At 40.0% G+C, this 19,145-nt stretch overlaps 1 protein-coding gene across 11 annotated transcripts in view; it reads left to right on the top strand.

The window, feature by feature from the left end:
* Positions 1-19,145, top strand: part of RBMS1 (RNA binding motif single stranded interacting protein 1) — a 198,214-nt gene that overhangs the window by 58,988 nt on the left and 120,081 nt on the right. For 4 of the 11 annotated variants that reach the window (XM_074337086.2, XM_074337084.2, XM_019727269.3 and 1 more), the window contains exon 1: positions 15,546-15,966. The exons of 6 other annotated variants lie outside the window; for them this stretch is intronic. In XM_074337086.2, the coding sequence (XP_074193187.1) occupies positions 15,898-15,966 (69 nt within the window). In that variant the 5' untranslated portion in view covers positions 15,546-15,897. Of the gene's footprint in view, positions 1-15,545; positions 15,967-19,145 lie in introns of those variants that run through there. One more of the 11 variants, XM_019727268.3, reaches the window with a different exon arrangement.

Genomic DNA, 19,145 nt, shown 5'->3' with positions numbered 1-19,145 from the left:
GGGATGGAGATAATTTAACTTCAAGTGCCAAGAAGTGAAGTAGTCATTTTGTTGACCGTATTGCACTCAGGAACCAAGATTCAGGTCTCTAATATGGGTCTGAAGGCTACTTTTTTTTGGCTGTCAGATCATAAATCTTTGTGAATAGATTATCAATTTGTTATTATCTTAAGGCAATCATCTCTTTTACATTCTTTTTTCTTTTCTTTTAAAAAATCTTCTACGTGCCTATAGCTAATCATCTTTTAGCTTTTGGTTGCTCAGGATACAAAAATAAACACCAGGAAAGACTTGAATTCTTCATTCCTTTCCTAGCTTCTCTCCCTCTCCCCACCCCCACCCAATATAAAAGATACGTTCAAGTTCATTCTCTAAAATCTTTCCTAGATTCTGCCATTTGTATAATAGTTTATAAGTAGATAGATGGTAGATATAATTAGACCCAAATGTATAATTATTCTTTTCATTTAAAAAGTTTTCAGCTAAAAATTGGGTTGAAGAAGAGCTTGAAAAGCAGTTTAAAATTCAGTTGCCGAGCTTTCCCTCTTACAGCATGAATATCCAGTATTTATTTCCCCCTTAGAGTATGAATATCCCCAGTTAATGGGGCTTTCATTCCTCCTGCACTTTGGAAATGATCAGCATTCCCAAATGCATTAGAGAGCATTTTCCCTCATTAGAGAAAAAGTGCTTCTCAGATCCTGAAGCTCTTCTGTGTGAAAACAAAACAAACTAGATAATAAAAGTGCTACATGAGTATGAGGTAAAATTTCTCTTTAATTTTATGAAAATTGAACTTTGTTTCTTGGACTCATAAGTCAATAAATCTAAAATAACTTTTGCTTATAGATATGCAACTGTGTGTTAGGCATTGAGCTAGATGCGCTAGGTCTTAAGAAGCTTAGATTTCAGTGAAATGCACAGATAAATATAATACGGTGTTTCCCCGAAAATAAGACCTAACCGGAAAATAAGCCATAGCATGATTTTTCAGGATGCTTGTAATATAAAATAAGCCCTAATGCATCTTTTGGAGCAAAAATTAATATAAGACCCAGTCTTATTTTGGGGGAAATATAGTAGGGCTTATTTTATATTACGAGCATCCTGAAAAATCATGCTAGGACTTATTTTCCGGTTAAGTCTTATTTTCGGGGAAACACAGTATAACCAAAGTACACTATAAATGGCCATAGCAGGCTGTGTATAGATTTCAGTGGTGATGAGAGAGAGAGAGAGAGACAAAACAATGAATGCTGACTAGGAGAAATAGAGGCTCAGGGAAGTTTAAACCATAAGTCTGGATCCCTAAGAGAAAAGCCAAGATTGGTTCTCTTCATGTGGATCCCTTTGTTCAGGGTGATTACTGAAGCACTAGTTGTGGGTGAAATCATGTATGGAAAAGAATCTAGAGCAGGGGGAAAAGAGGGCAAAGGAGGACAACCAAAAGAGTAGACATCTTGGAATTCCATGAAGGTGAGTTACAGAACCAAGTCATTTTGGATGGGAGCCAAGAGGCACTTGTGGGTGAGTGGTGGCAGCAGAAGCCAGATTACAGTGGTCTAGATTACAGTGTCTAGAATGGGAGGTGAAGACCTACAAACTTCCACTGATGAATGTTCTTTTCAGAACTCTGATAGTGAAAGAGAGAAGGAATAAAATCGCTTAAGAAGCAAGGAAGCATTTTCCATTTTTTTAGAAAAAGAAGACTCAGCTTTTTTAGGATAGAGAAGACTTGAGCAGGTTACTTTACAGGGGGGAAAAATCATTGCATCTACTGCTCTTATTTCTAAAAGAAAAATATATTATTGTATTTTTATAGTAAAAAAAAAATGTTCAGTAGCCAAGTAAAATGAAAGGAAGGGAGGGAGAGAGGGAGAGAGGGAGGGAGGGAGGGAGGGGGGGAGAGAGAGAGAGAGAGAGAGAGAGAGAGAGAGAGAGAGAGAGAAAGAACCAGCACAGATACTGGGTTGAAGAGATAGGTGAGGGTGATGGATACAGGAAGTAATAGAGAAATTCATTTGAAATCAAGAATAGAAATGTAAACCTGCATCTTGAAAAGAACCAGGAACATCTCTATTACTAGGTAGAGAAGAATGCCAAGAAACACACACACACACACACACACACACACACACACACGTATTTGAGAAAGAACTGAGGGAAGTTTGTGCAAATTAGGCCAAATGATGTCTGCCTTATTATTTGGCAGTGAAGAGTGAGCTTGAGAGTTTGAGGGAAAAAAGAAAAGGTTTTGAGTTCTGTGTGGGATGGGGTAAGGATCCACTTGGAAATGAGTAAAATGAATAATAGGCTTAAGTGAATTTTTAGTGAAGCCAATAAGCATAGTTATGACTTGCAGTTGTCAGCAACTCAGGAGGAGGAATAGAAAAACCTGGTGGTCAGAAGTGCCCATCTGAAAGGATGAAAGTATGGTAGGTCCTGTGTCCTAGAAGGAAGACACTTTCATTGCCTGGTTTGGGGATTTAGATTGGTTGGAAGTAAGAGAAATGTGGGGAGGGGTTGCTGGTGGTGATGGTGGTGACCTGATAGAACAGAGGAATGGCAAAATAACCAGAATGAAGGGTAAGCTTAAATTTCCACATCTGGAATGGGAAGAATAATGTTGGTATGAAGATTAATAAAACAATGCCTGTAAAATAGTTATGTCTGGCACATATTGCATACTTGAAAAATGTTATCTAATAATTTTATTAATAAAGAGTACAGAATAGGTGGAAGAATGGGAATTTCAGAACTTGATACCTTGCAGTGATGTTAGTCACTGAAGCAAAGTGGATATGCAGGTTTTCTTGAAGTGGAGTTCACGGACTTGTAAGGTGGGGGTTTTCGATGAAATAATGTCACCTAGGAAAAGCTCTTAGCTATGTGCTAAATTATCCGAAGGTAAGTAAAGTGATGCTGAAAGTAAGTGAATGCTGGTGACTAATATTTATAATCCAACAAACTGAAGTGTCTTATTTGCGTCTCCCTAAAACTCTATAAGGGAGATACTATCTTTTTTCCCTTTTTACAATTAAACAGATTTAGATTGCTAAACTAGCAAGTTGTTAGAATTGTCTTTCGAACACGGCAGTTTTTATTGAAAGCCAATGCCTGGCCACTACTCCGTACTCTAAATGGCAATAGCGGTCCTATAGGTCTTACAGTGAGATGGCGTTCCTTCCAAGGGCTGTGTTGTTTTACATGGAAGAGAAACCAGGAAGAGGCAGATGCCTATTGGTGTGGTTTAGACAGAATCGACGCTGAAGTTTCAAGGGACGTTGTGTCATCAAGAGAAAAATTCTCAGCTGCTTTAATCATTCTAAAATACATTTTGATACCATCTTGGTTTATAATAAATACATGCTCACCCGAGAAGACATTTAATCATTCCTAAGCTCTCTTAGGTCAAGAGGCTGTAATTTTCATGTACCTTATAGCAAGGCTTCTTCCTCTTCTTCTTCTTCTTTTTTTAGCAAAGCGTTATATATCTATAATATATGCACATGCATCCAAGTGCAGGAGGAGCACTTATCTTCTCTGGGTTCCTGTAACCACTCTGTGGTTCGTTTGTTATAACAATGCTTTCAGATAAGGATGGGAGTGTATGTCCTCATCACATCTGACTCAGAATAATCCTGTAGAAGTCAGACACAGTGACTGATGGGAATATGTAGTGTTCTTCAGTTGTGCTGGACTTGAAAAGAGTCTGAAAACAAGTGCTTTATGGTGAAGCCAGGTCAATGAGTACTTGCCTTTGATGTCCTCACAGAATGCCTTTCAATGTAGTAAACAGTGGAGAGTACATGGTAAATCTTGGCTGTGGTTTCATCAGCAGAGGAGTTAATAACGTAAAGACACTAAGTTGACTGAATTCAGGCATTAATACAGTCCTCAGAAAATATAGTGAGAGGTCTTAGAAAATAGATGAGAGTAGGAAAAACTCACAGGGGGTGGACCATGAACTGTGATTTCAACAGAGACAGGATGAATGTGGTTTGGCTGATGGAAAAACAGGCTGTTTCCTGGCAAAACTCAGAGCCAGAAAAGAGTGAATTCATGGGCAGCCAAAACACAAACCGTAGCTGGAAGAGAGGTAAAGGGGGAAAGGAGTTAGAAAGTAGAGTGCTTTTCAAGTGATGCTTAGAAATTTGCATTTGATGTGGGAGTACTAGGAAGTAGAATGATAACCAAAGAAATCATAAAAAATTATTTTGGAAGCATGTACACAACAATTTGGAATACATAAGAACCAGTCAGAGGGAGACATAGAAGAGGTTCCAGCAGTTCTAGTTTGAGGAAACTAGATAAAAGTGATGGAAAGAGTCAGTACGCACTATAGAAACACTGCTAATTTAGAAATAGTGCATTTTCCCTGTTGAGTATAGAAATGAGCTGAATCCTACCTGTTTAATCACTTGGATTTGTAGCATTTTCTAAGGGAGTCACTGTTACCTTTATATTTTCCAGACTAGACTCATATATCTACTTTTATTATTTTTTTTATATTTATGGGTAAAAGGGTAAAATGTGCAGGTAAAGTAGTTATTTAAAAAGAAAACTTATAGGTGTTGGAGCACCGAGAATCAAGTTTCCTGTAGTTTTTGGAATCCTCTGAAAATCAACCTCACAAGGTTTTAGTACACTGATGTCATAAAAAAATATATTAACTGTGGAAATTTTCAAATGTACACTAAAGTAGAAAGAATAGTTTCAACAATTATCAACAATTTGCCCATGCTTAGTTACTGATAGGATTTTTTAAACGTTGTGTGATAGAATGAAACAAACTGCATGATTTTCCATTACAAGAGTTTGTACTTCTACTTTAGAAAATTTAGATCATCATCAAAAACATAAATTATATTTTTTTTAAATAAAGGAAATAGACAGATATAGAAACACGGGAAAACAGTTCCTGCAGGGATTTGCTGTATTTTATAGACACGGTAAATAGCTTAAGTGAATTCTAAGACTTCTTAAAAAAGCCCCTAAAATAGAATGTATTTTCAAATCACTCAAGAGATCATGAATTACAGAACCTGGAATGATATTCTTTAATACTGAAGAAGTTTGGCTAATAAATTGGAATTTATAATTCGTCATTGAGTTAACATACCTCAAAATCATGAGCTTGTTTTACTTTTATGGAGTAATAATATCTGCTTGAATAGAACTTGGATGCATTTTGAAGATATTGTTTATTGAGTCATTGAACCAATATTTGGATGCCTGTTATGTGCCAGGTCCTGAGTTAGGGGCTTGGGGTATATTAGTGGTTTGATATGTTAATAATCCCTATAAGATAATCTTCAGTGTGAAATCAATTACAATTTTCTTTTATAACAAAGGGGAACATTACAGATAAATGAAATTCATGTATAATCTCTAATAGTCACTGCTTCACGTGTGAACCATTGACATGTTTTTCTATAATTGGGTCCTCTTACCTGCTAACTTACTGCTTTTGATTCACTTTGTAATTTCATATGACTTTTAAGGATTGTGATAACCGTTTTAGATGTCTTTTTATCTGACTTATCTATATAAAAATTACTTTTCTATTCTGAAGCCCTAGGAAGACTGAGAACTGGCACTTCAGGTTCAGATGGGAATCTATAAGACTCATAGGCTGGACTTGGTTCTGTGTGCCACACCAGCACTGATGGCTGATCTTGTGAGTGTTTGTGTGTCCATGTGCATATGTGTGTATGACTAAAACTTGCTAAAGAATGAACAGTCCAGGAAGAATGTTAACAAGTTATGTTTGCAACTGACAACTTTGAAACACCAATAGCAAGAAGGGTGGAGTGGAGAAATTTGATAAATATCTACAGGTTTACATTCATCTCTCTTTAACCTTTCTTATTATATGAATGCATTTTATATCTAAAACACCATGGGTGTAACTTGATGTGATTGTATGTGTGTGTGTGGGGGGGGGGGGGCGAGGGGGCAGGAGTAAACAGCTCAGCTTGTTCCTTTGCGAAGGATGCCTTTGTGAGATCTCATTCTAACTTGTGAAGACTGTGCCCATTAGTTATACCATGTGTCCCCGAAAATAAGACCCAGTTGGACAATTGTCCGGCTGGGTCTTATTTTCGGGGAAACACAGTAAGAGTCACTGTCAGATCTCCTTGGAAAAACTGAGTGTGTGAGATATTTACTTGTAACCACTTAATGGCTCTTTGTTCTTCAGAAGGTTAAAAATGAGTTTTTGAAAAAAACGCGTTTCTCAAGCCAAGGCTATGAATAGGGAGAACATGTGTGAGCATTTGCACACATGTGCTCATGCACCTGTGTGCCATGCTGCACATATTTGAAGACACTGTTTTCACATTTCAACATCTCTGAAATTAGGATGCGTCTTATAATTTATGATGTCTTATAATCAGTGTTGTCCATTTTTTCAAATGTTAACATCTCAATAATTGTCAAACATCTTATAATCGTGGTCTCTTAGATTGCATGGCATACAGTTTATATCCAAATATCTACAGGAGACTGGTTTCAGAGACATGAATAGGACATTTCTCTTTTCCCTAAAAAGTAAAGCGGGAAGATTTATTCTGACAGTAATAGTTGAGGTCAAGAGAAACCATTTGGTTGTGGAATCCCATTTCCTTAATAAGTCACATACAGATGCAAAATGCAACATTCATTACAACCCCTCTTCTGATCCTAAGTGATCTAAAGATTAGGGTGCAAGTTCACCATGTTTAATATAATCTGTAAAGCATATTCTTGAAAATTTGATCACTCTGTAGCTTACATTCCCCTCTTTCTGACTTCAGATAATCATCGTTTTGAAAAGAGGGTGAAAATGATCATTTCTACCATTTGTGTTTGTGTGTATACAAAAGCTAACTCCCCTCATTCATTCATACCTCCAAAAAATGTGAAGAACAATGGGTTAAGTAACCCATTAAAGATTTATAGGTTGTTTAATCTTATACAATTGTTAAGGCTCAAATAAGACTCTCCCCTCACTTTTATGGGTGGGTAGTAGCGAACACAGAGAAAAGCACTATATGATCTGCAGACGACATAGACTCTAGTCCTGGGGTAGAACTGTGATAGATAGGTTCAGATTTGGAGGCATTTAACCAAGAACTTTCTACACGATATGGCTAAATATGAATAGATGGGATGAATGTATTATTGCTCAAGGTGTGCATGAGAGACAGTAGCATTCATTCTATTATTGAAATATTTATTGACCTAGGGCAAGTTGTTTAACCTACCTGAGGCTATTTCACTTGTCCAAAACTAAATGGAGAATGCCTGTCCTGCCCCTTCCCTGAGATTTTAATGAGACAAGATGTAATAAAGCATTTTGTAAATTGTAACTATTTATACATTCATTCTGCTTCTATGTGTTAATATATGTACACATACAAAATATTTTTAAAACTATGTTTTATAAATAGGTCTGAATATAAATATATGCATATATAAATAGGTATGAAAAGTGTCTTCAGAAGTTACCTACTTCTTCCTCCTGGCACCTTCTCCGACTTAGAAGAGTTTAACAGGATTTAATGCTTAATAATCCCTTGGTTGAAACATCATCACATTTGCCACTAGATCAAGTATTAGATTGGCAGGTGAAAGGAGGGTGGTTCTGGGAGGGTCTGTGTAATATGTTGTCAGCATTCTGGGAGTGTTCTTTATAGTTTGGAATTAGAAACTGCTGATGTCATGATCAGTCATATTGTCATGACAACATCAGAATTCCTTCACTCGCCTTCTCTTTGCTTGGGGAGTATCGATTTTCCACAGGTCTGTCATCAGTTTGCCCCATGTGTTAAGGGTATTAGATAACTCGGAACTAGTCATCCTTAAAGACACTTATGGTGGGGATTTTTGTAAGCTCCTTATGGGGCATATTTCAGAATTCTTAACTAACTATTCTAATGTTGGAAAGTTTGCCTTCCTACATATTCAACTCTGTAGAAATTTATTTCTAATTCTATATTTTCTTGTTTGAACTTTTACATGTATAATTCAAATGGAGAATGAAAAAGAACTTGTAGCATCTCCATTTACTTAAAACATATCGTTAATTATTTTATCATCCTCCTCTTCAGGTGAAATAGACCTAATTTAACGGTAAGCTTGGCAACTGAAAGAAAAGGGAACTCTTTTACTGTGGATTTTTTTTTTTCTTCCGTGTTTTGAATGCTTTAAAACCTAACTTGTGCTATGGATCCTAGGTTTTGGATAGACATTGTCATTCTTAGTTTATTTGAGGGTTTTGTTTGTCTCTGGTACAGTTGTTCACCCTGTACTGTCAAAGTTATCATTTGAACAGTTATTTTTGCTCATGGAAAGGAGATGGTCATTGGAGGCTTGAATTCTGTTTTTCATGATTTATTAGAGATTTTTTTTTTTTTTGGCTCTAGTTTTCCACAAATTCTGTTGATTTCCTAAGTACTTTTTGTCTTTTCCCAGGTCATATAGTGAGAGGTGGATGTGATTAGCTATTTCCACAGCACACCAGCCCCTCCCTTCCTCATGCTAGTTCTTGTCCGTTAGCCATAGTTTGCTCACACCCATCTCTTTAGGTAAGCTGTCGTTTCAAAGATCACCTAATAATATATTTTTTCATAATTTGTAAGTTTTACTATAATTCACAAAAAATGTATTGAATGATCTTGATGTATTCTGAAAATAAGCACTTCTTTTCCTATAAGCTTGCTATAGGAATGGAGAATACATGACAGCTCCAATACTAGATTTCCACAGTCAAAAAAGATAGAGGACTGAGGCATCCATCCGTAGTTCATTCTCCTTTATTTTGTTATAGAATTAAATTAAAAAATAAATTTTCAATTACAGTCAATATGTCAACTATAAGTTTCACCTGTACAGCATAGTGGTTAAACGTTTATATAATTTAAGCAGTGAGCCCCTCAATAAGCCTAGTACCCACCTGGTATCATACATAGTTATGACAATATTATTGACTGTATTTCCTATGCTGTAATTGACATTCAAGTGACTATTTTGTAAGTGCTGATTTGTATTTCTTAATCCCTTCACTTTTTTCACCCTGCCCTCCCCACCCCCCAATTCCATCTGGCAATCATCAGTTTGTTCTCTGTATCTATGAGTTTGTTTCTGTTTTGTTTGTTCATTTATTTTGTTTTTTAGATTCCACCTGTAAGTGAAATAATATAGTATTTGTCTTTCTCTGTCTGACTTATATCATTTAGCATAATACCCTCTATTTTGCTATAGAACTTGATCTACAGATACAAATTCAGTGTAATGTAAACCAAACCAAAACAAAAATTTGAGTGAACTCTGAATTTTATTAACTATTCTACAACAGCAGAATAATAGCTAATTTATAAACAGATTATATGCAAAAACTTTTGAGTGTTAATTATTTGCTTTGAATTTGGAGGATATTTTGCCATAGAGAAAAATGTTCTAAGTGGTGATTACGATTTTGGCTGACCTATAAGCATCTATGAATGCCATAGTGAAGCTAATTGCTAATATGGTCTCCCACTATTTTTTGAGAAAAAAAATGTGTTCTCAGTCTCAGTTCAGGTTTTGGGAAATACTTTTCAGCTAATACCGTCCCAAATTCTAGAAGATTGTTCTTTTCGCCTCTGTCCCAACTCCATCCCACCAACGATCCCAGAAAATAAAACTGGTTGCAAGAGAGAAGTTACACCTTAACTATCAGTTAAATGAGATTTGGGAGTGAGGTTGGGTCAGAATATGTATCTGTACTATTAACTATATATTCTAATATTGGAGAGTTTGCCTTTATATTCAACTGAATGGAAATTTTATGTAATTCCATATCCCTTTTTAAGTGACTTGCCCAAGGTCACACAGATGGCAATTGATGAAACCAAGATGCCCACCCAGGCTTGGGCTCTTAAGTTTTCCCTTATGGGGTTTTACACTTGTCCATAGGTAATAGTGGTGATAATAACTATCATTAGTACTATTAGAAGCAGGGGACTTTGGAGTTAGAAAGACCTGAGTTCAAACCTCAGCTCCATTAGATATGACCTGTGGCCTTAGGAAAATTACTTAAACCTCTGTGTCTGTTTTCAGTAAAATGGGATAATCATCATTTTCTCATGGTGTGCGTGTGTGTGTGAGAGAGAGAGAGAGAGAGAGAGAGAGAGAGAGAGAGAGAGAGAAGAATGTGCTGAGTAAGTACCTGGAATATAGTAGTTACTCAGTAAATGATAACTATGATTCATTAGTTCATGCAGAGAAGCACAGTAGGGCAAAGCCTAATTCTGTTTTGTTCACAAGGGTAGATTTAGGAATCATCAGACTATTGCCTCTGGTAAAATACATCAGAATATGCCTATGTTTATGCTTTCTATTAATATATACCTTCTAGGATTATAGCTGCAGAGCTATAGTTTTATTATACTGGTTTCATTTTTATATACATGCGATTTTATATGTGTCTAGGGAGACTTTAAGTCTAGAATAAGAATCACAGACATGTTTTAAAAAGCAAAATAGTAAATAATAGAAAATATTTCTCCTACGTTATAAATAGGGTACTTTATCAACTCTATTTCGTACCACGAAAGAACAGAAATTTAAAGAATCTGCTGACCTCATGTCTTTTTCTTTCTCTTTTTTTTTCTGTTTTGCTGGGAACCAGAGGCTTTGTGAACCATCAAGACTCTAAGTGTAAATAATTTTTTAATGTGAACTACTTACACTAACCAATACTATTTGATTATATTGTATTCATTAAAGCTTGTAATTTGAAATAATCTTGGATGAATTTTCCTCTTAATTCCTTTCTATTTTTAATATGACCCAAATAGAGAAAAAGGGGGGGGGGGTGCCTGAAATGATTTAGCAATGATAGAGGGATAGAACCTGCTGTAGTTCTATTCTTTTGTTGATAGAGGTCTCTATTCTTATCTCATTGGACATCTTCTCTGCCTCCATTTATTTTTATCCTTTCAAAGCTTAACTTCCCCCTTATACTTTGTAGTAATTTCATTCAAAGGCTCCTCTCATCTGTGGGGCTCAGTAATGTGTGTGTTGGAATGGGGGTGCCTTAGCCTTTTGACTTTTCATCATCTCCCTTCAGAGAGTTCGATTAGCAATGATTTCAGCAGTGATCACCCCAATTCTACATCCTCCCTCATCCCTGCCCTTTCTCTCAAGTTCTATTTTCCTAGTTATCTGCACAGCCCTTCTTTCTGAATGTCCCTCAAACAAAACATTTATACAGCTGAGCTTCCCACGCCCATGTTATATATCCTGTATTGATTTCTCCCTCCTGTGCACGCCCTCAGCACATAATTGTCTAGACCACTTGGCTGGCACTTATCGCTTAATGTCTTGCGTTATTAGAGTACAGCAGCTTGGTTGCTGTAGGGGTTATAAGTACTCACCTGGGAATTAGAGCATTACTTGTAAGTCTTTTTGGAGACACAGTATTGTGGAGTTGAAGGAGCACAGGACAAAGTCTTTGAACCCTAGCTAGGTCTAGATTTTAACACTTGCTAGCTACTTACTAGTTCTATGGTAGGTCAGTCAGTCTTATTTTTCCCCCTCTCCTCTGTAAATGGAGCCTAGTAACCATTCCAGCCTTATAGGGTTGTTGTGAAAGCGAAATAAGATGTGAAAAGATTTACAACTGAAAGTCTCCTTTTCAAATTGTTTCTATGGGACAAATGTCTTCTAAATTCACATTCTCAAATTCCAGTTTATACAAACGCTTGGAAGTTGCAGGTCTCAATCTCAGCCTAAGATTGCAGGCTTCTGCAGGTACTCACGGCTGCTTCCTCATTATCCTCAAGCGTATACTCCTCCGGCCATGCAGAGTATGATCCCGCCACTGCTCACAGTCTTCCCGTTCATACAGACACGGCCCTAGTCTAACACATAACTTCTTTAAAGGAAATGGGACAAAAACAAATGTGGGAGAAAAACTTCCGTGCACCTAGGCTATTGAAACAGAGGGTTTGCCAGGCTTTTTTATTTTTTTGTAACCTCTTAGAGTTACGTATGCGGTATACTCAGCCTTAAAAAGCATACTCATTTGGCTACTCAGCAGGTATCAGAAAGGCAGCCGTCCCTTACCTAAATTTGCTCTTTTTATTTCTTGTCAGTTTTGACTACAACCTTGCTTCTTCTGCTCTTTAATGGTCAGCCAGACTTCCTAAGCATCAGTCATTTACACAATACACTCACTTAAATCTACAAACCACCACTATAAAACCTGGAAAAACAATAATAACAACCACCAGTTACTGAGTTGGGCACTTTTGCTCGTGTGTTATATATATACTTAGGACAATCTGTGAGGAGACTGGGACTTAACTAACTTGCTCAAAGCCGTGTGGCCAGGAAGTGGAAAACTGAATGTGGAGCCAGATGTGTTTGGCTCTTTTAATTTTGTTCCTTGCATTGCAAAGTCTAGATTCACTTAAATTATCTAAAGAAGTGGGGAGGGGGCTAAGTATACACATGGAAGGGTTGTTGTAAGTCTTAAGAGCTAAAACAGCTCTATGGCCTCTGGCTCCCTCCATCATCTACTGGCCAGGAGCTCACCAGCTCCTGGCAACTACTTTACTTTCTGCTTGCTGCCAGTCAGCTTCCTGTTTACTCATAGTTTCTGCTTCCTCATAACCTTGGCTTGCACATGGTTTTGGCTTTTTGTGGCCTCAACTCTACCTCCTAGAACTCTTGCCATTTCTGCCCCTTTCCTAACTGGTTCAGCTCTTGGAGTTCTCTGAATCAAATTCCCAAGGGTGAGAATCTGATTGGCTCTGCTCATTTTTTCAATCCCAGGCATGTCATAGGTCACTGGCCCATCTGTGGATTGGCTGCCCCTGGGTCAGATTCCCACAATTTTACCCACCAGCTGAACTGGGGGAGGAGGGTGATGTAGGGCTGTCTAGCAGCAAAGTCTTAGTTTCCCTTTAAGGAGGATAAGCGTGGACAGGACAGATTCCAAAGCCCTTATTCTTACCGTGATAACTTGCAGTTTCTCTGGAGTGTTTCCTCACTTTGTCTTAAAATGTATTTGTTTCAAAGGTCAATAAACTTTTTCAGATGAATTGCACCAGGATCTATCTGTGTAATCACTTATAACTAAGCACTTGTGAATATCTATAATTGATTATATATACACATGTGGTTTCATATTTCTGTTTTTTCTCTTATGTTAGAATCATATGGGCTTTAGTGACTTTATTACATTTTATAGTCTTTGATGGTGGAAAATCTATCTTCTCCTTTGTTTATAATGCTTTACTTAGTTAAGAGTATAGTACCTACCCAAGTCTGGAACTTTTGAACCCTGGCTGGTAGATACTGTTTTTAAAATGTATGCTTTGTGTTCTCTCCTTTTACGTCATTCACCATTATAGAACAATATATTTTGTTTCTAATTAGATACGCTTTTTATTCCTAAAGAGTCCTTTTAACATTCTTTCAGTATCCTTAGTATATTTTAGTATCTAATATAATAATTCTTTTAGTATTCTAATTTAGAATTTATTATCACTTAAAATATGGTTTTACCCTGTAAAGCTATTGCAAGGTATCAAGCCTTAGCATTCTAGAATAGCACAACATCCAAAGTATCATGACCTTAGAGCAGAGTCATAGAAAAATTAATCTACACTGTTCTTTTGTGGTTTACATTGTGGTTTCCTAACACCAGTCATGATAACTGAGGTTGTATGTGGAATTTCTCCCATAGATGACAGATTGGAACCGTGGGGATCTTGAGCGCAAAGTTCTCAGGAAAAGGCACCTCTGACTTGAACAGTTCTACCTAAAATCTTATATTTTATACTCGTGGTTGATAACTTGCTGTAAAGGGTCCTAGCCAAAGGAGACAGCAAATGGGGGCAGCCAAAACAATTGTAAATGCTCAGAGTAGCAGGAAACAGTTCTAGCATATATATTCTAAAATAGTTCTAGCATATATATATGTACATATATATTAGGTATATAATATACACACATATACACATACTGAAAGTTGTGCTTTATTACATCATTTTACAGGACAGATGTTTCTGTGACTTTCATCTAGCAAGTTCTTACTTGACCATTGTGTGCCTCATACGGTGCCTAGAATAAGTTTCTTTGCTGCTGATATTTTTTGTTTTAATGAAAAGAATTAGGACTTATATGTCTACTTTGTGTATTTGGTTGGTTTTAATTAGGTGAGACTTGCTAGTTCTAATCACTCTTGCCGGAGAATGTTAAGAGCACCTCTGAGTGTGGAGTCGGGACCACTAAGTTACCAGCAGGATATCTGAGCTGGACATTGGTCAGTTCTTTGCTCCTGGACAATCTCTCAAATGGCTACAGCTTTGCTAGAAGACTCAATTTCCATAGGAGACACTTTGTTTTCCTTCTGGCAGCCAGAAGCTAAGAGCCTTCACTTCTCAGCCGAGTTAGGATTTTTTTCATTATCAGGGCAGATGGCCCTTTCCAGGAAGGTGTTAGAGGCCAGATTCCAAGGAAGATACTCTGTAATACTTACTGCAGTGATATTACCTTGTAGTATTCACAGTTGAACAGGCCAACTTGAAAGATGGCAAGCCTGCCCCAGAGGCCTATCCAGAGAAGGTGGGCTCTGCCTGTGGAACTTGCTGCAGATGCTTGCATTGTACAGGTTCTAGGCTTGATACACCAACGCAAAGGTGAGCCGGAAAAGGGGCATCTTGAGTCGCCTGAAATAATTTCAACTGGGAAACAAAGGAAACTACCTCCGTCCTTTGTCCCTTTTTTGCAGTTCCTGTGTCCCTTCAATAGAACACATCTATGTCTCATATAATAATTAATACATAGGAAGATGATACTGTTCCAATCTTCTGGAAGGCTTACCAAGCCGATGGCCTTAAATAATTTTCGCCCTTTGATACTGTCATCTTGAAGATAAGCTTGTAAACTGTGGCATAGGAATGAAGTACGGAACTTGATCGTGCGTATTTGCGGTGAGGGCGTGGGGAGTGGAGACCTGTTTTTGCTGCTAAAATTTGACCGTATGATTTGGGAGAACGGGGGGATTTGCAGAGGTTTCATGGACGTTGATTTGTTCCTTGAAGTAGGAGTGACTGCCCGCACCTTTTCTGGGAGAGTAGGGGGATAGTTTGGAAGGATGAAGGAAAAGAGAAGACCTGGGGTCAGTTGGCTTCCTATCCAGGTGTCAGAGCGATCCCCGAAGCAATGCCCTTAAAAGGGGCTTCGAGCAGGGGTGCAGAGCTGCCGTTGGTGCTTAGGCAAAGAGACGAGGGGGAGAAAAGAAAAGAGGAGGGGGTTGGCTACTCCAAGGAATGTGCGGCATGCGGGGAGCCAGACCCAACCATTGCACCAGAGCGGGGGCGCCGCCGGCTCCCCGAAGCGCGCGGTCCCGGCTCCGGCCCCAAGCCCGGGAAGGAGCGCGCGGGGGCTGGCCGGCCCGCGGGGCTGCGGGCGCGGTGCTCACCGGGCGGGTGGGGAGGCGCGGGTGGGCCTGGGCGCGGCGCGGGGCGGTGCGCGGCCGCCTCCCCGCCCCCGGCCGGCGCGCTCTCAGGGCGGTGGTTGAGGCCGCGGTAGGTGGGGACGCGGCGGCGCTGCTCCTCCGCTGCCGCCGGGAGAGTCGGCGGCGCCGCCAGCTCTGCGCGCGAACTCCTGTCCATGGCACGCAGGGCGGCGGCCACCCGAGCTGTCCGAGTCTCGCCCGCCGCCGCGCCGCACTTTTAGGCGAGTCGCGAGGTCCAGGGCGAAGGAGAAGTCCGCGCCGAGCTGCAGCCCCCGCCGGCCGCCGCCGCGCGGCGAGAGGGAGTTCCCGGAGCGGCCGCGGCCGGGCCGGCCCCCTCCCTGTGCCCTCCCCCTCGCTGCGAGGCTGCCCCGCGCCCGCGCCCGCCGCCCGCGCCCGCCGCGATGATCTTCCCCAGCAGCAGCGGCAACCCCGGGGCCAGCGGCAACTGCAGGACGCCCTATCGCAAGCAGGTGAGGCGGCGGCGGGGATGCCGCACGGAGGCCGGCGGCCCCGCGTTTACAAAGGGCGGCAGCGCTCGGCCGGGCACCGCTCTCCTCCTCGGAGGGACCGGGCTGGGCGGTGACCTTGTTTCGGAAGGAGGCGGCCCGCAGGGACGGCTCGGGCCGGCGACCTTCGCTGGGGAGATGCCCTCGACCCCGCCGGCCAGGCCGGGTGGGAAGTGGAGGAAGGGGAAGGGCGGAGAGGCGGCGGGAGCTGGAGCGCGCCGGGCGGGGGGCTTCGCCCAGCTCTGCAACAAGTTTGCGTTTTTTGTTTTGTTTTGTTTTGTTTTTCCCCTGAAACCTTTGTGTGTAGAAGAGTACGATAATCAGTCGTAACGCTGGTTTGCAACAATCTTCACTTGGAATCTCAAAGAACCTGCCTGATTCGTAGGAAACCCGGAAGAGCAGAGTGTGTGTGTGTGTATGTGTGTGTGTGTGTGTGTGTTCGCGCGCGCCCCCCTCCTATATATATTTAAAAAAAAAGAAAGAAAAGAAACAGGAACTTCTACTGTCACTTTCTCAAGGTTTTCAGTTTTTAGAAGCACAGGGAAATCCTGTGACATCCTAGTTGCAGAGATACTTGGATAAGCCTGAGTCATACATGCCTTTCTTTATTTTAATACCGTTTCATACATTTTTTAACAGATTGAACTCGAAAGGCACTTTAGTGGTTAGATCAAAATCCCCTGCTGGGAAAAGGAGTGGAGCTAGGAACTTATACTTGCGGCCTTTTGTTTTTCATCTTTGTTTTTAAAAGAAGGTTACCGAAGCCATGTTGTGATAAATCTCACAGAGCCTTTCAGCAGCAGGAATAACAAAACCTAGCTTTAAATTATGTAAAAAATGTGCAGGACTGTTTGGAAAAGGTTAAACTGATTTAGAGGTCAGTGGCAAGATGCTTGTTGAGAAAACAAAAACACGATTGCAGATATTTTTCTTCCATAATAAATCTCTAGTCTACATCCTTAGCCGCTGAGACAAATCAATTAAGTTATTATCCCAATAATGGTACAAGCGGACTGTATCCTTCCATGCAGACCACGGCTCTGTTAAGATCATGACAGATGACAGTGATGCCGGGTGGCTTTCCTGAAGGCGTTCACAGGGTTATGGATTACATTTTGTGCTTTTTGTTTTCAAAGTCATTATTTGGGGTGGGGTGGGGTGGGGTGGAGGGTATGTCCTAGGATAAGTATATCTGAAAGTAGGGCTAATTTTGTCAGACAGTGATGGTGTCAAAAAGTATTGTTTTCTGGTCTTTGGTTCTTGTTAGCTTTCCCTTAAAAAGGCAGTAAACACACGCTGGTCGGTGTGCTTTTGCTGTCCAAGTCGATGGAACTTTTACCAGGTTTCAGAAAAGCCTCCTCCTTTAATTAAAAAAAAAAAAAAATTAAAAAAAATCTACATTTGTGATTTGGCTGAAGTAGATGCTGAAATTGTCAAGATTCAGAGCAGACATCCCTAAACTCAGTTCATGTGGCCTCATTTAAAATAAATGCCCTCTGGTCCAGCACACTTAAATCAACTTCTTAAATGAAGCCAATTTACAATAAATATTCTTCTCCTGAACCCTCCTCCCCCACCCACCTCACTGTACCTGAAAAGATGGCTAATTATGTAAAGGCCTTGTGTATTCATTTATTTGTTGTCAAAACCCGGCGGGGCGTTAGCTCTGAAATGAGGAAAAAGCTCTGAGGGCAAGGCCTTTTGCTGTGAGGGGCTGGAGGTTTTGTGTGTGAAGGGGGACAGCCTGCTGGTCTGGAGCACGCTGATAAGATGCTCTTCTTTTCACTGGGCTCTCCTTAGATTCAGAGACTAAAAGGGCTGACTGAATCAGAAAAACAAACAGACTTTCTTTTTTCTATAGGCAAAGAAAGAAATGAATGTGTAGGCATTATACAGACACAAGACCCCGGGCACCAGTGGTATTTGAGTCAAAGGTTTCTTTTGTTAGAATTTAGCCATTCACTGGGAAAGCACACTTCCAGCACGGGACCTGGTTACCATAAGTGAGTTTGTGATCTCATCCTGGCTTAGTCTAACCGGGAAGTCTAATTAATGCTTTTTATAAGGTTTAGTGATGTTAAGCTTGCACCTTTTAGTTCATATTAGTTCATTTTGATGAAAGAATAGGTAACTTTTAGGTGTGTGATGCAGTTTGATTTTTAAATATGCCATGTTTCCCCGAAAATAAGACTTAGCCAGACCATCACCTCTAATGTGTCCTTTGGAGCAAAAATTAATATAAGACTCGGCATTATATTATGTTATACCCGGTATTATATTATTATATTATATTATATAAGACTGGGTCTTATATTATCTTAAAATAAGACCGGATCTTATATTAATTGTTGCCCCACAAGACACATTAGAGCTGATGGTCTGGCTAGGTCTTATTTTGGGGGAAACACGGTAATCAGCTGTTAGAGCTGTTCAGATAATATACCTGAAGAAAAAAAATTGAGTGTGAGGAATACTTAAAGATTTACCTTTGGGGGAAAAAAAAAAAAAGAGTCAGAATCACACTTGTGTTACACCTGTATAATAGTAGTAACTAACCATCATTGAGCACCTTACCGCCTAGTGGTCACTGTTCTAAGTGCTTTCAGTGGATTAACTCATTTAGTCATCTTGACAGTACTGTGAGGCAGGTCATAATAATATCCCCATTGTAGAGTTAAGAAAACTGAGGCATCGATTAAGTAACCTGCTCAGTCTGTCCAACCCATAGCGCAGAGCCAGGATTTGGACCCTGGCAGCCAAGCTCATAAAAACCACCACACTGTAAGTGCCTGCTTACAGGTACATCTCAATAAAAACTCGTACAGAGCTCATTTGCATCACTGCCCACTGCCCTTCTAGTCTCAGAAGGACAGTGTAGGGATTCCTCCCACCTTTTGGGGGAGCCCAGATGGAAGTTTTGAGGTTGGATGTGAAGGATGAGGTAAATGGATCATATGGATGGTGGGCTCGCGATATTTGGAAGCAGCATTGAAGTCAGAATATTGCGCTACTGAATGATTGTACAATTTCTTGTTAAAACTTTATTTTACATGTAGTGGCGTCAAGCAGTTTCAGTTAAAGCAGAGGTGGGTGATGCTTATCCCCTTCCTGCCCCACGTAGTGTTTCGAGGACATCAGGGAGC

The sequence above is a fragment of the Rhinolophus sinicus genome, chromosome 17 (assembly GCF_057876585.1).
Source record: "Rhinolophus sinicus isolate RSI-liver-muscle chromosome 17, RSI-T2T, whole genome shotgun sequence".
NCBI classification, from domain to species: Eukaryota; Metazoa; Chordata; class Mammalia; order Chiroptera; family Rhinolophidae; genus Rhinolophus; species Rhinolophus sinicus.
The sequence above is the reverse complement of the archived record's forward strand: the minus strand, read 5'-3'. Positions and strand labels throughout refer to the sequence as shown.